The sequence below is a fragment of the Pleurodeles waltl genome, chromosome 6 (genome assembly GCF_031143425.1).
Source record: "Pleurodeles waltl isolate 20211129_DDA chromosome 6, aPleWal1.hap1.20221129, whole genome shotgun sequence".
NCBI lineage: Eukaryota > Metazoa > Chordata > Amphibia > Caudata > Salamandridae > Pleurodeles > Pleurodeles waltl.
The window spans coordinates 1,646,450,168-1,646,469,429 of NC_090445.1; the positions used below are offsets into that span (position 1 = coordinate 1,646,450,168).

General features: G+C 46.4%; 1 protein-coding gene across 1 annotated transcript in view; it reads left to right on the top strand.

Annotated features, from left to right (window-relative positions):
* DBH (dopamine beta-hydroxylase) overlaps positions 1–19,262 on the top strand; it is a 434,022-nt gene that overhangs the window by 354,026 nt on the left and 60,734 nt on the right. Inside the window, exon 12 of the mRNA XM_069242302.1 lies at positions 12,463–12,590. Within this exon, the coding sequence (XP_069098403.1) occupies positions 12,463–12,590 (128 nt within the window). The remainder of the gene's footprint in view (positions 1–12,462; positions 12,591–19,262) is intronic.

Below are 19,262 nucleotides of genomic sequence, written 5' to 3' on the forward strand. Positions count from 1 at the left end.
GCTGATTCATTAATTAAGGGGTGGCATGTGGCCCCCTCCCCGAGCCTCTTTGAGGCCCTGGTGACCCCATCCCACAGGACCATGTTAAACATGAGGGTGAGGGGGCGTGCGGCTCCCCTCTCCACGTCTCAAAAAGGCCCTAGGAACCCCATTCCCAGGGTCGGTATTTTGATGAGGGGGATGTGTGGCCCCCTTCCAAAGCCTTATTGAGGCCCGAGTGACCCTATTTCTGGGGTCAGTACTTTGATATTGGGGATGGGGTGGTACAGTCCCCCTCACTGTGCAATAATAAGGCTCTGTGGACCTTATCTCCCAGGGCAAACTCTTGGACAAGGTCTGGGAATCCCACGCCCAGGACACTGTTGTTTCCCAGCTCACAAGAGCAATGGCCGAAGGTCAGTCCTTGCGCCCAACCTCCTTGAAACACCCGACCAAAGGCCATGCACTGCAGGAGGTTGGGTGTCAGCAAGGGGTTAGGCACAGGGCCTGGATACAGAAGAGGCGCTGCATTCTACTACACCATCTATAGCTGTGCGCTGCGGGGGGTGGGTGTGTGTAGGGTGCTCACAATGGGTTGGGCACCCAACCCCATGCTGTGCATGACCAAAGACCCTGCACCCAAACCCAAGCCACTTACAGGGATGAACATCTCACTTTACCTTAAAAAAACATAAAAATTCACTGACGAAACCAGAGGTTAAAGTGACATTATAGTTAGGAACTGTAAAAATATATTACTTTACATTTTAAAAACACTTAAAAGTTCACTGATAAAAAAAAAGGATAAAAGGACATTATTGTTAGGTGAAAATGTCAGTTAAAACATACCATTTTAAATTAACAAAACATCTGACATTCAGCAGTTATAGTTATCTCAAGTAAATATGACGTGTGCCCTAAAGTAACTGTAACTCACGGCCTTGCCACACACTGCTAATTACTTCACATATTACGTCACTCATGACATGTTCCATGACACCATTGATAGCATCACTTCAATATCTGAAATGATATAATTGATGACAACAGTGTACATTTTGGGTCTCTGAGTTATAGTTACTTGAGCTAACTATTACTGGTGAGTCATGACCCAACTAGGGCTCACCCGGCTGCAGATCGACCACCTTTGGGATCCTCTGGGAGCAGGATAGGGGCCTGTTTCACAAACCCTCCTCAAAATTTGGCCTCCTTCAAGGTGTAAGGAGAAGGTGGAATTCGGGCCTTTAAAAGGTTTTGTAGGTTTGGCTGAGGCAGAAAATTTGATTGTTCTTTTAATTGTCATATCACTCATTCCATGCTTTTACATAACCCATGCTCATGTAGTCAACTTTGATTATCACCCCAATGGTTATTTCACTTAGTCAGCAACATTTAATTTATTTTGATCTGTACTTCATTTAAAAATGTTTAATGATTAAAATCTGTTTCATGATCTCTATCTCGGGGCGAGCCACCTGGATCTCGCTGCCACTTTATCTAAATTGACGGTATGTAGATGCCTAAAAGCATACATGGAATCCTGTTGAATTCCATCAAGCAGGAATGACCACTAACTCACAAATGGAAACAAACATACACTTCCATTGGAAGATAGTAAATCAGGGGTCGCCCCGCCTGTAGTGAGAGCTACTTCTGGTCAGTGAATTTCATCAAGAGCTCTGGAAGGCCAAGCCACTCATTCTGTTTTACCAGACACCCCCATGCCTAGCTTCATTGATTTTAAGCCTAATGTCCATAGAGGCAGATACTATGGTTAGGACGAAATACTTTGTCCATGGGCACTATGACAGGGCTGCAATGTGTGTCAGTGAGAGCATGTTTTTTGGGATGTATGAACATGTGTGCATATGAATGGGATATATGTGTATGGGAAATCATGTGTCATAAGTACTTGTGGCACAGGACATACCTTTCACCATATGCAGCACTGTTACATGTATAACTCATACAGCCATTTGTTTAAAAGGGAGGAATTTAAAGTGAAGAAACATGCCTCATAACATATTAAGACATAACTGGCTTAATTGAAAGTGGAGAGTAACATTGAGGTGGTCATTATGACATTGGAGGTGATTGCTAAAGTGGCGGTAATACCGCCTCAGGCTGGCGGTAATTACTGCCAAATTAAGACCTTGGCGGTGATAACTCCCATAGACAGCCAATGTTCCAGGGCATTAACACCACGCACCATGGCGGTAGCCATCAACAGCCAGGCGGAAGACAAGGTACCGCCCACCATATCATGACACAGCAAACCAGCACTATTTCCGGGGCGGTACCAACGCCATCAAAAGCCTGGCGGAAACACATTACAGAAAACGAAAGACTCACCATCAGAGACACAGTGAAGATCAACGCCGCCATGGAACCGGAACTTCAAGTCTTCCTCATGCTCCTCTACCCCATTCTCCGCCTGGAACACCAAAGAAGACGACGACAGTGAGTACAGCCGCCTAGCACACAAGGGAAGGAGGGAGGAAAAGGAGAGTGACACACACACGCACGACACACACCATTCACACACATGATACACACAACCAGTTGCAGACGCAAACCAATGGCACAGGACACACTGCATAATAATACAAGGACTACAGGTCGGCAGTACTGAGATTGTAATTGCATGGCAACAGCCACCATATGAACCAATTGGAGAACAAAGATACATGAACAATTGTCCAGAAATGGCCAACATCCAGTACAAAGTACAAAAGGCCCACATTGCCACAGGGCATTGTCCAAGCCCCAACTTGACCCTGACTAACTCCGCACAAAACTACAGGGGCAACATCTCGGAAGTGGATTGGCACCCAATGGGTGGCGGGTGGGGTCACCTCAGCTGAAGTTGGGAACTTGCCCACTGGTTCTGAAGGGGGCTGCATGCCCATTTCTCCATGCTGGGGAGTGCAAGGTCAGAGTCTCTGAGGTGGGGAAGTTGCCCACTGGTCCTGGAGGGGGCTCCATGCCCATTTCTCTGTGCAGGGAAGTGCAAGGTCACAGCCTCTGAGGTGGGGAACCTGCCCACTGGTTCTGGAGGGGGGCTCCATGCCCATTTCTATGTGCTGGGAAGTGCAAGGTCAGTCTCTGAGGTGGGGAACCTGCCCACTGGTTCTGGAGGGGGCTCCATGCCCATTTCTCCGTGCTGGGGAGTGCAAGGTCACAGTGTCTGAGCCTGGGAACTTGCCTACTGCTCCTGGAGGGGGCTCCATGCCCATTTCTATGTGCTGGGGCGTGCAAGGTCACAGTCTCTGAGATGGGGAACCAGCCCACTGGGTCGGGAGAGGGCTAAGTGTATTTCAGTCCCTGGAGGATGGCCTAAATGCCCTTTGCTGGAGGTGAGAGCTGCTGTGTCTCAGCAGGGGATGAGGGCCCCATGCCCCCTGGTGGTGGTGGTGTTGGTACCCTGGCAGCCTCTGCAGGAGGTGAGGGCTGCTGTGTCTCAGCTGGGAAAGGTGCCTCCAGGGTAGCCTCTGCTGGAGGTGAGGGCTGCTGTGTCTCAGCAGGGGATGAGGGCCCGTGCCCACTGGTGGTGGTGGTGTTGGTACCCTGCCAGCCTCTGCAGGAGTTGAGGGCTGCTGTCTCTCAGCTGGAGGTGAGGGCTTCTTCCCTTTCCTGGCTGGTGGAGTGGGATCCTTCCCTTTCCTGGCTGGTGGAGTGGGATCCTGCCCTTTCCTGGCCGGTGAAGTGGGATCCTTCCCTTTCCTGGCTGTTGGAGTGGGATACTTCACTGTCTTGCCTCCACGATTTGGAGGTGCCTCCACTGTTCTCGTGGATTGTTTGGCTGAGGTGCTGGGCCGGGTTGTTGGGACTCTGCTCTTACGGGCAGGATGGGGGGGAGGGAAGAGGTCAAGTTGGGCAAGGAAAAGCTTCTTAAGGACGGTAGGGAGGGATGAGGGAGGAGGGATGGGAGTGGAGGTTGAGGGAGTGGTTGTTGGAGGAGTACGTCTGCTGGACTTGGGTGCAGGTGCATGGGCAGTGTGCTGATGTGAGGTGGATGGCTGTTGGGTGTCTGAGTGCCTGCGTTTGTGTCCTTTAGGAGGGGGGACAGACAGGGTGGGAGAGGACACGGGACGCGTGGATGGATGTTGTGGAGGTGTCTGGTAGTGAGGTGTGTGTGCTGTTTGGTGTGGTGATGCTGGTTGTGGCTGTTAAAGCAGTGTTTGCAGGTGTGTGTGTGGACGTGACTGTGAGGAAGGTGGAGGAGGAGGATGAGGTGGAGACAGTGGAGGCAGTGGATGTGGATGTGTGTGCAACTGTCTGTTGTTTGTGTGAGTGATTGTGGACTGAACTGTGGTGCCTATGTTTGACTGTGCCACTCTTGTGTGATGTCTTGTGTGCATGCTCATCTGTATGTGTGCATGGGATGCGTTGGGGTTGAGGAGACTGGGAAGTGGTAGTTGGAAGGGGGACTGTAGGAACAGGGACAATAACTGCCATCAGAGAGGAGGCCAGAGCCTGAATCGATCTCTGTTGGGCCGCCAATCCACCATGGATGCCCTCCAGGAATGCATTATATTGGTGCATCTGGGATGCAAGCCCCTGGATGGCATTCACAATGGTTGACTGCCCTACAGAGATGGATCTCATGAGGTCAATAGCCTCCTCACTCAGGGCAGCTGGGCTCACTGTGGCATGGCCTGAGGTTCCTGGGGCGAAGGAGATGCCCACCCTCCTGGGTGAGCGGGCACGGGCAACTCTCTGAGGGGCTACTGGGAGGGCCGTGCTGGTACGGGGTGGCGGCTGTACCTGCAGCTGGGGTGGTCACAGAGGTTTCCGCCACCACCAGGGAGCTTCCATCAGAGGAGGATTCAGAGTCTGTGTTGTCACCTCCTGTCCCTGCCGTGGTGCTCCCCTCGCCCTCCGTCCTACTGGTTCCCTTGGCATCGGTGGACTCTGCCTCCTGGGTCCTGTGGGATGCAGCTCCCTCTGTCACCGGTGCCCCTGCTTCTCTGCCAGATGATGCTAATGCATACATGAGCAGGATGACAGAAGGAGAAAGGCAGGGAGGGAGAGAAAGGGAGCACTGGGTCAATTACAGCACCAACACCACAGTTGGCATACACAGTACCGTCACACACAGGGATCAGGATTGAGCACTATGCATTGCACTGGCATTCAATTGGCTATATGCCACAGCAAGATGAGGGCCAACGACCGCCAACTGGACCCCTCAAGGGACCCACAAAGCCCTGACTGACATGGACTGCAACCGAGCTAGGTTACCTGCATTTGCTATACACCCATTACCCTTCAGCTGGATCACCATGCAGTGCCTGGCCTGGCATTAAGGAGCACCCACTAACTCACACGCAGCATCCGGATCCCATGCACCTACCAATTATTGTAGTAATGCCCACTGTACTCACCCCCTTGTGGCTACTGTGATGCCCTCAAGCGCCCATCCAGCTCTGGTAGTCCACCGCCAGTAGGCGGGCCATCAGGGGGGTCAGGTTCAGACGGGCACCCCTTCCTCATTTGGAGGCCACCTCAGCTGGGCCTCCGCAGTCTTCTGTGCCCACCGTCTCAGGTCCTCCCACTGTTTCCTGCAGTGGGTGCTCTGCCTGCTGTAGACCCCCCAGGGTCCGTACGTCCTTGGCGATTGGATGCCACAATCCCTTCCTTTGATGGGCGCTGACCTGCAGAGGTAATACAGACAGGAAGACAGCATTACACATACAATCCAGCCTGTCACACATATGGCCCACAAATCCCGTTTCCAACTCCATTGGCTAATACATCGCCCGGTGCCCACCATGTACACTACCACCAGACATCCACTTCCCCCCAATGACACAATGCCTGCACACACATCTCCATGCCACCTTCCCACATGCATCATGCCCAAGGTGTACCCACCTGTTGGTCTGGAGGCCCATAGAGCTGTCCATACTGGGGTAGGACCCCATCCACCAAGCACTCCAACTCCATCGAAGTGAAGGCAGGGGCCCTTTCCCCTGTCACACGGGCCATGGTAGTTTCCAGACACAGGTCACAGCAGCACCCACAGTGTAGGTGTTGTCCAGTGGAGAGTCAGGAATGAGGATTTAGATGGAAAATGGCAGTTCGCGGAGGTGTACACTGTCACTGCTGCCACTGATTCCCATTGGCCACTGTACTCCAAAGAGCCCCATATTAGCCAATGAGGAAATGTCCCTTAGATACCTACCACTGCAGATGAATAGGAGGAGGAGACAAACCCCGTGTACAGACCCCTTGTGGACTTGGCTACACTAGAGGACAGGCACATAATACTCACCTATAGACTGGACAGGGCCACATTCACAGAGCTGTGTGCCCAATTGGAGCCTGACCTGATAGCAACTATCTGTCACCCCACTGGGATCCCCCCTCTTGTGCCGGTTCTATCAGTGCTCCATTTCCTGGCAACTGGTTCTTTCCAAGTGACAGTGGGCTTGGCAGCAGGAATGTCACAGCCAATGTTCTCAATCGTGCTGGCAAGGGTATTTTCTGCCTTGGTGAAACACATGTGCAGCTACATTGCTTTCCCCCAGGTGGAAGATTTGGCCACTGTGAAGGCAGGATTCTATGCAATAGGACAAATGCCCAGCATTATTGGGGCGATTGATGGTACACATATTGCGTTTGTCCCCCCGCCAGAATGAACAGGTGCTCAGGAATTGGAAGAGATTCCACTCACTCAATGTGCAACTGGTGTGCATGTCGGACCAGTACATCCCCCACATCACTGCCAAGAATCCTGGGTCGGTGCATGATGCCTTTGTTCTGAGGAATAGCAGCGTCCCAAATGTGATGGCCCAACTACAGAGGCACAGGGTCTGGCTAATAGCTGAGCCAGAGTCCCCACCCACTGTATGTCAGTGTATGGCTTCAGGTGTTATCCTCATAGCACTGGGTCAACCTAATGTTTGTGCCTCAATACTTGCAGGTGACTCTGGCTACACAAACCTATTGTGGCTCCTGACCCCTGTGAGGAATGCCAGGACAGGGGCTGAGAACCGCTATAATGATGCACATTGGCTAACCAAGAAAATCATTGAAAGTACCTTCACCCTCCTGAAGGCCAGGTTCACATGCCTGCATCTGACAGGTGGATCCCTGTGCTACTCACCCGAGAAGGTCTGCCAGATGGTAGTGGCATGCTGCATGTTGTTCAACCTGGCGCTTAGACGACATGTGCCTTTTCTGCAGGAGGAGGAGACTGGAGATAACCCTCTGGCAGCATGGACTCTGTGGACAGTGAGGATGAGGAGGCAGAGAATGAGGATGAGGATGCGGACAACAGAACATCAGTTATACGTCAATACTTCCAATTACACACAGGTGAGACAGTAGAACTGACCATTAATCTGACTATTGATTTTATCTGTGTGGCTGTAGCATGAAGGCATTCACTTGCTTTGCATCTCAACTTACTGTCACCTATGACTTGTCATTTTACAGATGTTGGTGATATGACAACAATGTCCTGATGTTTTTACTACAGACAGCTACAGGTCATTATTTGTATGCTGTCACAGTGTTCAGATCATTTGCACTATATGTGACTGTTCCCATAAATGCACATTTTCAGCACATAAAACAGTGTCACCCAAGTTGTGTTGAAGGGTGTTTATTGTAGTGCAAATAATTGAGGGAAAGGTGCAATGGAATGGGGTGATGGTAGAGGAAAGTCCAGGGTATTGTTCCAGTCTGTTTGTAGCACAGGTCCAGTGTCCACGGGGCCATAGGAAGGGGAGCAAAGGCTGTTCAAAGTGGACAAGGTGACAGGGTGGGACACAAGGGGGACAATCAGGAGAGTGTCATTTACTGGCGGTGGTCTTGTTCTTGGCAAGTGTCTCTGGCTTCTGTCTGGGTCGCAGGGAGTGTTTGCGGGGTGGTTCGCATTCTGCAGGGGGAGGGGTGCTGGTGGCCTGTGGGTCCTGTGGCAGGGCCTCCTGCCCACTAGCTGCAGCAGAAGTGAAGGGCTGGTCAATAGACTGGCTAGTGGTAGTGCAGTGCTGTCGATTTCCTCATGATGTTGGCCATGTCTGCCTGCACCCCTGCTATGGAGATCATGGTGGTGTTGAGGGCCTGCAAGTCCTCCCTGATCTCCTGATGGTGTTCCTCCTGCAGCTGCTTGTTCTCCTGCATGTTGGTAAGGATCTTGTGCATCTTGTCCTGGGATTGTTGGTAGGCCCCCAGGATCTTGGTGAGTGCCTCCTTGAGAGTTGGTTCCCTGGGACTGTCCTCCCCCTGGCACACAGCGGTCCTCCCAGTATCCCTGTTGCCCTGGGCCTGTGTCCCCTGAAGGGTGTGTCCACTGCCACTGGCCCAGGTCCCTGATTGTCTTAGGAGCAAGGTGTGGACTGGGGTCTCTGTACAGGTGGGCACACTGCTGATTGACGTGTCCTGGGGACAGAGGTGTGGGGATACTGGGTGGGTGCTGTGGTGTTGGATACTGATGGGGGAGGCTCTGTGGTTGACTGGGAATGGGCTGGGGTGACCGACTGACCAGTGGTCACTGATGGACAAGGTAGTTCATCCAGATCCAGAAGTCCAGAGAGTTACTGTCTTCTGTTGGGGACTGGTTTGTCGTGGCACCTCCTCTCAGCTGACATTGGCTGGGGCAGCTGTGGGGATGTAAGTGATGTATTATGCTTCATGTCTGTGACATATTGTACATCCCTAGCTTCCCCTCTATCGTTACTGTTGCCCTGCCACCTTTGTATGTGTATGGCGATGTATTGTGGGACTGTTAGTGCCCCTATGCTGTGCATGCTTTTGAGATGGGTGTCCATGCAGGGCTAGGAGGGCTGTCCATGCATTGGTATAGCATGTAGGGCTTGGCATTGGGGTTAGTCAAATGTGTAGGTGTAGTGTGTGGGATGGAGTGGAGTGATGAGGGTGAGGGGGTGAGATGGCATGCAGATATAGGGGTGATAAATAGTAAATCTTGACTCACCAGTGTCCAGTCCTCCGGCTACTCCAGTGAGTCTCTCAGGGTGCAGTATTGCCAAGATTTGCTCCTCCCATGCTGTGAGCTGTGGAGGAGGAGGTGGGGGTCCACCGCCCGTCCTTTGGCGAGTTGGTGCCTTGCTGCCACGGAACGTACCTTCCCCCTTAGGTCGTTCCACCTCTTCCTGAAGTTGCCTCTTGTTCTTGGATGCTATCCCACAGCGTTCTCCCTGTCCATGATTCTCCGCCATAGCTCCATCTTCCTGGCAATGGATTTTTGCTGTACCTGTGCTCCAAACAGCTGTGGCTCTACCCTGACTATTTCCTCCACCATGACCCACAACTCCTCATCTGTAAAATGGGGGTGCCTTTGTGGGGACATGGGTGTTGTGTGGTGTGTGTAGGTGTTGGGTGATGTGGTTGGGTGTGTGAAGTGGGGTGCGTGAGGGATGTGAGGGATGTATTGGCTTATGTGGAGTGTGTGTCTAGTTGTCGCAGTGGTCCTGGTGTCAGTCTTGTGGCAATAATTTGTATTCAGAAAGGGTTTAGGTAATGTGGGTGTGTGTTTTATAGTGTTGTGGGCGGGTGGGTGTGGTGGATGAATTGGTGTCAGGTGTGTGTTTTTGGTATTGGCCAATGTTGTGTGGTTTAGTATTTGGGTGTCCATTCTGAGCGCGCCGGTGTGTACCGCCAATGGTTTACTGCCAATGAATGTCCGTGGTGGTGATTCGTGGGTCATGATGTGGTGGGCGTTGTTTTGTTGGCGTAATGGTATGGGTGTTAGTGCCGACACTTTAACACTGACATTTGGGCTGGTGGATTTGTGTATGTGGCAGTATTCTGTCTGATTGGTGTGTGTCATTATTTGGCGAATGCATGTTCGCCTCCGCAGCGGTATGTTGGCGGCCATCACAGCAGCAATCAGAGGGATTTACCGCCAATGTCATGATGAGGGCCTAAGGCTTAATGTTTCATAGACATATTTTTCTTCACTTTAAATTTTTCCCCATTTAAAAAATGACAGTATTTTTCAGCTATAAGTATGGCACAATGTCTATTGGCCACTGGGAGCAAGAGGCCTGTTGTTTGTAAATGTGACTATTTTAAGTGGAAGAAAATTATAAAGCAGAGAAAACTTAGGCCCATATTCATACTCTATTGCGCTGCATTTGCTTAATTCTTTTACGCAAAAGCAGCGCAAACTTACAAAATACAACTGTATTTTGGACGTTTGTGCCGCATTTGCGCCAAAAAGTGACGCAAATGTGACACAAAAAAAAGTATAAATATGGGCATTAGTGATTAGGTTAACTCTTCATTTTAATTTTCTCCTATTTCAAAACATCCAGAAACATAATTTTGTTCTAACCAATATTGAGTTGACAAGGACTCGAATTTAAGAGTTAAAAGCCTGAGTGCTTCAGTTATTCACCTTTGTGCCCCTCCATGGATCAAAAATTTGACTGGGAAACTGCTTGTTGTCCGGCCCTGACACAGCATTTCCTTAAATTTAAAAGGAAATGTGAGCTTGTGTTTACTTTACAACTGAACTCAAGGATGGAGCTAACCGGATGGTGTCTGCAAGTTATTGTTAGCTCGCATTGGACCAGTTAGAGACACCCGTCTTAGAACCATTCACATAAAGTTATCTTAAACATAACACACCATCACGCATACAACAACTCATCATCGCTATTTTCCCAGCCAATAAGGCTGTCTAAAACAATTTCATAGGCTGGGTATTTTGCAAATCATGATGCAACTCATTGAAAAGCAGCAAATTCCTTTGACACACCTTTCCATATGTATAACAAAAGACAAACATATTCAGCATGGTCAGGCTCATTTTACATTTAAATTAGCCAACGCCACCCAGATTAAGTAAGCATTGCAGTGCCATGCTCAGGGCAGGAGGAGCGATACAAATATTTACCATAACATAGCACAGCATAAATACAGAGCCAAGTCGCCAAAATTATGTCAATTCTGCAGAGAGAACAGAATATGTCGCCCACCCCTAGATGTGTGTAATGTTGTGGATGTAGATTTTTTGATTTGTGTAGTCTATTTATTCATGGTGTTAGAGGGCCATATTGCTATGGGCCAGATGTAGCAAGCAGTTTTGCCCATTCTGTGTCAATGGGAAAATGTGTTCGTACATATGGCCCTATGTTCTTTAATCCTCACTTGAGGATAAAAGATCACACGGAATGGTTTGAGTGCATACAGTTGTCTATGTGTTTGATGTCTGTGTCTAGGGTTATTGATGAGTAGGTTGAAGTGTTCAGCACAGGAATAGTAATGTCAGTAGCCCGGTGATCAACTTATGGTGACTGATATGGAGTTTATTTTGATGGCTTTATAGGGCCGAAGTTTGACATCTAGGGGCATAATCATTAGTTTTAGGGCAATGCAGTCCAGCATCCAAAGAAAGCGGTGCACAGCCATATTTATTAAACATGGCCTCCAGCTGCTCTGATCCTCTGCGCAGGAGCACAAACAGGCTTCCTAGCTCCACTCCCAATCTTCGCAGAGGTGTCAATATGCCTTTGTAGTACAAAATCCTATGTCTCAACACATTGTATGTGTGATGTATAGTGCAACACACAATCAATGTGTAGAATGGATGAAAAAATTAAATGAAAACATTTCTACTTGTTAGTATCTGCTGCATGGGTGAGTTATGTTTAAACTCAAAGCTTAATCTGGCTATCTTAGTAGATGGAACACTGCATCAAAAAGTATGGGTATGTACACTGATCTGCGAAAGTAACACTCAAGTAACGTCCCCTTGATGCAAACTGGTGGAAAACAGTATTTCTGCTGAGAAAAGGGCACATTCCCAGGGTAAAATACCTTTAGCACTGGAAAGTAAATACCTTTGCAACAGTGTGCACCGCTGTGCATCTCTTTATGCGGGCATAAACCCTTAGTAAACCTGGTCCCACTTGTGTGGCCCGCTGAGTCAGGGGTGGTATTCACAAATCCTGTGACTCCCAGCACTTCTAGCCTCTTCCTTATATCTTTGTGTGCCAAGAATGTGGACCTTTAACTATTCATGTTAGAAAACAGTGTCACTCCGAGTTAATCAAACTATGTGACAAGCACCCTATCCTTGTTCTAATACCAAGTATCCTCATTTCCTTCAGATAACATGTTCTGTTTCAGTATGCCACTTATGCATCTTCCAGTTGTAGAGGCGGCACGCTGTGCATCCCTCTGCCACCCCACTCATTATCCATTCCTAAACACAATATACTCTGTACTCATGCACTTCTCTTTGCACCCTCCAATCCTTTAAATCGCAGGCGCTGCATCGACGTGCTCATTTCTGAGGGATCCCAGCTGAAAGGTTGTTACAGTATCAATCCCAGCCAGTCTTATGTGAGGCACAGGTGTTTTCATATATTTTTTCAAAGGTTTCAAAATCTTTTTCTTTCATTTCTCCTGAAGTTCAAAACTTTTTCCACAATTTTCACAACAGTGTTAACTTTCTATAATCTAGAACAATATATGATGTGCTGTTGCTTCTCTCCTGTTTTAAAGGGTGGATTCAGCATCATGGAAGAGATGTGTGTGAACTACGTCCATTATTATCCCCAGACCAGGCTGGAGCTTTGTAAGAGCGCTGTGGACCTCGGCTACTTGCAGAAATATTTTCATCTTGTGAATCGGTGAGTCAATGGGCTTTGCTTGCTCTGTGTGGAAACCTATCATAGATAGATCTCAACTCGGAGGTATAATGTGGAAACTGTCATGAACTATGCATCCACAGTCACTTGACTCCGCTATGACGTCACAGCATCAGTTCAAAATAGCTTACATTGAGGACAAACCAATAGTACTTTCTGCTTGCCAGTTGCTTAAGGGTTCAGCTTCTTAGGTAAAACTTGACCCCCGAGTTGGACACCACCATTCCTATTTTGACTCACCAAAAGAATTTAAAAAACTGACAAGTTGCCTCACAAAGTCGGTGGCTACTTCAGATTGCTACATAGCACCCTAATGGCCAGATTTACAAGGCCCTATCGCCACTGGAGCATCACGTTTTGTGACGCTCCAGTAGCATAATGCCCAACGCCATATTTACAAGGTGGCATTAAGACACTTTTTGTGGCTTAACGGAACCGGGATAAATGCTGCCCCTTCACACGCAGACCTTACGTGGAAGGGGCGTGCAATGGAGCAACACCCATAGCATTTTGACGCTCCCTCAGATTTACAGGAAATCATAAACTTAAGGCAGCGCCAAAATCTAACGCCACCCCAGGGGTTGCTTTAGAGTGGCTTATCAAGGAGAAATGCTTTCATTTCTCTTCGTTTTTTGTTTTTTTCTATGTGTGCTGCATTTTGCAGCACACATAGAAAGAGCAAATCGGCGTTTAAGATTGTTTTTGTGCAGTAAAGTGCCCCTTCCTGCATGAAAAAAATCTCCCCCTCAGCTCAGCCATGCTTGCACCATGGCGCAAGGATGGCTGTATTGGCGCTGGGCAGCAAATTTAGCTCCGGCGCAAGGTAAAACACAGGGGTGCTCCGTATTCTATTAAGTATGGCACATCCCTGTGTTTTGAAAATGATGGAGCGCAGCGCTGCCAAATGTGGCACAGTTCCCCACTCCATCATTTTCTAGTAAATCTGGGCCTAAGCATCATTAAAATGTAGATAGGTAAGAAGGAACAGCACCTCCGTAGGCGAGGTAAAGCCACCCTGCACTGGTAGGACCAGGTTTCAAGAAATGACCTGACAGCTAATTTATGCTCTGTATGGACTACCAAACATCCTAGCGCCGGTATACAGACTTTAGGCTGAGTTGTTCCTGCAGACGGACATTTCACCACCTGTACTGCAGCACCTAGTTAAATAGCGCTACAATTGCAGGTGGGAAAATGCCTGGCAGAAGGTTGGGAAGAGCAGGAGGAGTGCAAAGGAATCAGACGAGAATATGTACTTCGATGGTACATGAGCTGCTAAAATGTTTTTAAATATATAAGATTTTTTCTTAGGAAGAATAAGGTGCACATTTAAAACCCATATGGCCCATGTTAACTCTGTTTGAGAAAGTGTTGAAGGCACAAAAAGGAAAATACATTTTTTGGCTAAAAGAAAGCAACAAATCCCTATCCTTAAAATGTAGGCAAGGCTGTGTCTCAAGAAAACACATTGATTACCACAACAGAGTATGCTATTATGGTCCACAGAAACAGTCATTTGTTCAAAGTCCAATTGCTGGAATATCTTCTCAGGATCACTGAGAATATGCATGTAGTACAGAAACCTTAGTTCACAAAACATCTAGGTGCCACTGTGCTCTATCAGTTCAGATATCAGCACAATTTCCCACTGTTAAAATGGTGTTAAGTTAATTTTGCAGTTAATTAAAACCATTACATAAGATTACAAAAATGCAAAAATCGTATCCAAAAGAATTGTTCATATAAGCAGTAAGCAAAGAACTAGAATATTAAAAGAGATTTATATTTCTTTCAAAACAGGGAATATTGAACTTTATGCCAGAGGGTCATGCAGTTAATGGTGGAAGTGAGTTGAGTTGTGCAAAAAATGCAGTGTAAGTCACTAAGGGCCATATGTACCAAAGCATTTTCCCATTGACACAGAATGAGTAAAACCCTTTGATACATCTGGCCCTAAGTGCTAGAAAGTAAGGGGATCACGCTGCATCCTGGCAGCTATTTTTGGACCATATCTGGGAACCAGTCAACAAAGGGAAACTGAATTTGTCCTGTTGTCACTTTTCCTACACCTTGACATTTTCAGCAGTGTCTGCACGTCCTTTGCAATCTGTTTGGAGCAGCAATGCACAGAGGGCGAAGTGGCTTCCTGATTTTAGATTTCAGATGGGCCCAAGACAAAGGCATGATTTGAAGGGTCATCAGCCCTCCTTTTGTGCATGTATCATCCTAGCTGAGAGCCATCTGGAGCCTAACACCTAGACGCCAATGCAAGAGAAGGAAAACAAAGGCACACAGCTTGTTACCACTTCACAGGTACTTAAGAGAAACTATTGAAGGCAAGTTTTTAACTTCAACTCTCTATTGAAGAGGTGTACTTGTACTTTAAGGATGCGAGCTTTATCTCTCTGTATGATTGATTACACGAATATTGATTTAAACAGCACCTATTTTTTTTATTTTAATTCATTTATAGCCCTATTCATTTTCATTCTAGTGTGGGGTGTCAGAGTACTTTACATGACACACAGAGGCACAATAAATCATGCAAGTGACTTTATTACTTCCCAAAGGAACTCTTTTTTGCAGTCCTAGAATAACAACAGAGTGAAAAAAACAAGGATCTAAACCCATGACTTACGGTATGCATTCACCTCCTTGTTGCGAATAAATATATCACTGTGCTATACTAAAAGGCTTGAAACTTATGAACTGGAAGTAACAAAATGATCTCAGCATTAAAAGCTGTAGCACACTTACCTTTCTAAATAAAATACCAATTTGTGATCTGCATCTTGCACATGTGCATGCACATTAACCCTCTATGTCACTTTATGAGTCAAAACTGTGACCACTGGACCTATGTTACTGAAATATTATCCCTTTAAAATTGCTGGGCACACAACGATCTTTACAGCATGTGTCTTAACCCTGTAAGATTTTTTAAAATGCAGCCTCATTGTGACCAATTAAGTGATCTAGAACACATTTACTGTCACATATGTCCTTGTTACCAAGTTATTTGCAGCAAGTTATTAAGTCGACTGTTCGTCTCTATTTTTCATGCTCTGCCCCTTGTGACTCCACCCCCTTGCCTCTGCCAAACTTTGACCCCAAATTTATGAGTTTCTGGAAAACATTTTTTTCCAAAACCAGTACTAGGGTAACTTTTAATCAACCAGCGATATATAGGAAGTCAAAATGCAAAATTCAGAGTTGAAATGCTGCATAAACTAAGATGGTTTGTCACACTAGCACATCAAATGCCACTACTTTTATAAATAATATTTCAATTACAAGAGTAGAGATAGAGGGCAAATTACATTGAAAGAGATGCATCAGAATTCATAGAATATATACGTATAGGCATGCAACGGATAGTAAAGATTAAAAGAATCCAATTATTATTAAGGGACAGGACTTTAATGTGCAAACTCGATTTAATAGGAGAAAAAGATTCAAAGTAGACTGAACATTTAAAGTGACAAAGTGATAACATGCTAGTTGGACACCACAAAACCTATAAAATGGCAATATTGTAATGACAACTCATCATTCGAAAGTGACATTATCAGGGGGCAGGCCACACGATCCATTGCAGGAGTCCATAATTCTATAACAAGTTCGGACAAAATAGCTATTTCTGATTTACTTTGTTTAATAGAGGTTCAGCAAAAATGCATACATTTTATGAAAAAAAGACCCATTTATGGATGGTATCCTTTTAAACAGAAAACAATTGAGTGTGGGCAAGTCCGAATGTTAAATTGGTTGAAAACTAACTGCAACCACTTCATGTGCTCTGTAGTTAAAAGGGACACATGAATGTAATGGGAGCGAGTGTTTCAGTTTTGTATTTGCAAAGCCTGCATTAGAGCGTGATCGGCTGCTGAGCCCTCCTGAGAAGAAAGTCCAACATGTAAAGTAGCCAAAGCTTAGTTGCATTAATATTACTCTGTAATGAACTGCATTGGTGTCAGCCAAATATTTTTGCAGACAAAATTGTTTGTAGCTATTCGTAACTGCCCATGCCTGGCTTCTTTGTTGAAACCTCGACATCTCTTCAAGACAAGAACATTGTTCAGTGGATTCATTTATTGCAAACTAAATGTAGGAAAGACCAAAGACCATGGGCATTTAAGGCGGTTGTATGATGGAATATCTATGTAACTACCACGCATGCCTTTACAACGCAGTCATTACAATGCATATGTCATTACCATGCATGCATTTACAACAAAAGTTTTTACCAAGCATATTCCTTTACCACGCATGCCTTTACCTCAAAAATTTCTTTGTAAAGGCATGAGTGGTAAAGGCATATGCATGGTGAAAAATAATGTGATAAGTATATAATATATATTACTACCTAGTGCCAGTCGCCACTAGGTAGTTATTGGTAGGATCACATTTCTATACAAAAAGTGTGTTTTTTACTTGCCTTTATATTTGGCATCGCCTGACAAATCTTCACGAAACTTTCCAAAAACATTTGCTAGTTCCGTCAGCACCTGCCTGGAAAGTTTCAGGGTGATCAGTCCGTGGGACCACGAAAAAAGGGGGGTCCCAAAACACGTTTTCCCCATTAATATTTCCATAGGGATTTTGAACAGTGATAGCGCAAAAACTGCTGGACGGAATTACACCAAATTTGGCAGGAAGGTAGGTCCTGGTCTAGAAAGAGTGCTTTTTTTGTTTCAGTGTAATTCTGTTCAGTAGTTTTTCCTAACTATAACGTCCCTGTAACCTTTGTTTTTTATTAGTGTATATATATATATATATATATATATATATATATATATATATATATTTGCATATATGTATAAATTTGCATGTATGTATATATATTTATATATATGTTTGCATATATATTTAAATATATATATATATATACATATATATATATATATATATATATACACCTTGCCACCCAAAAACCATACACACCCTAAAACCTAAAAATGCCCTTACCACCCTAAAGCCCATACCCACCCTTAACCCCCTTACCACCCAAAAACCCATACCCACCGTCAGCCCTGAACACCACTTAGCATCCAAAAACCCATTACCTCCCTAAAGCCTAAAAATGTCTCTACTATCCAAAAGCCTATACCCACCCAAAAATCTAAAAATGCCCTTACCACCCAAAAACCCATACTCACACTAAATGCTAAAAGCCCCTTACTACATAAATTCTATACCCACCCTTAACCCTAAAAAACCCTTACCCCCAACAACCCGTAACCACACTAAAACCTAAAAAGACCCTCACCACTCAAAAACACATACCCACCTTAAAACCTAGACATGCCCTCGTCACTCTAAAACCCATGCCCACCCTAAACCTTAAAAATGCCCTTACCACCCATAACCACCCAAAAACCTAAAATGCCCTTACCACCCAAAAGCCCATACACACCCTAAAAACTAAAAACACCCTTACCACCCAAAAACCCTCGCCCACCTCAAACCCTAAACACCCCTTACCACCCAGAAACCCAAAACCCATACACACCTTAAACCCTAAAAAAAAACAACTCCTAAAAATAATATATGTGTGTGTGTGTGTATATATATATATATATATATAATTTTTTTTTCTATACCTAGTGGTGGTCACCACTAGGTAGTTATAGTTTCTATAGAAAAAGCTGCTTTTTAATTGCCTATATCTTTGCCACTGCTTGATGAATGTTCACAAAACTTTCCCAAAAAATTAATCAGTTACGTGAGCTGCTGTCTGGAAAGTTTCAGGTTGGTCCTTCAAGCTGCGGCTGAGACAAAGCCGAGTCCCAGACGAAAATGTTAAAAAATAGAAAAGGGGCCATGGTACAGACACCCTGACCCTTTAGCTCTGGTGGTGGGGGTCCCTAAGGGACCCCCCCTCCCCCAGCACTAAAAAGTATTTTTTTTTTAATTTATGGTGGGAGTCGCAGCGGATCCATGGATCCGCTGAAAATTGAAAAAAAGGAAACACAGAGCGGACTCACGCTCTTCATCTATTTTTTTAAGCCCCTGGGAGAAACAAGTCCTGTGAGCATTGTTTATTTGTAATGACCGCCATCTCCCCAGGACGATGCTGAAAACATTTACGTGGGGCATGAAGTCCACCCTCGCCCTGGGGCCCATCACCTCTCAAGGGCTAAATGTTTTATTTGTGTGGGGGAGGCTTATCGGCGACTGTCACCTCCCTGGGGCTTTAATTACCATTAATGTGGGGGAGCCACCCGGCCCCCTTGCAACCTCGGGGACCGCCTCCTCCGGGGTTTCAAACAGTTAAAACGCAGGGGGCACCTGGCCCCACCCCCAGCCCCAGGGACCACTACCCCCCCTTGGCTGTAATGAAAATAATGATAGGGGGTCTGTTTGGGACCCCCATAGCACTGGGGACCACCACCTCCCTGGGGCATTGTTCATAGGAGGGTCGCCGCATGGCTCCGCTCTAGGAACCCCTGATGGCCATGGGGACAGCTCCCACCAAGCAAATGCGAACATAAACAGGTCCCACTGTCAGAAAGCGGAGTTTTCATCGATCTTCCTTGTACACAGATATGCGTGCAGGGAAGACAGATTAAAACACTGCTCCATTGAGCAGGGAGCTGCTATTAAAAGCAGCTCTTTGCTTGTTGGAGCATAGCCGGCTCCCGCAGGAGGTGG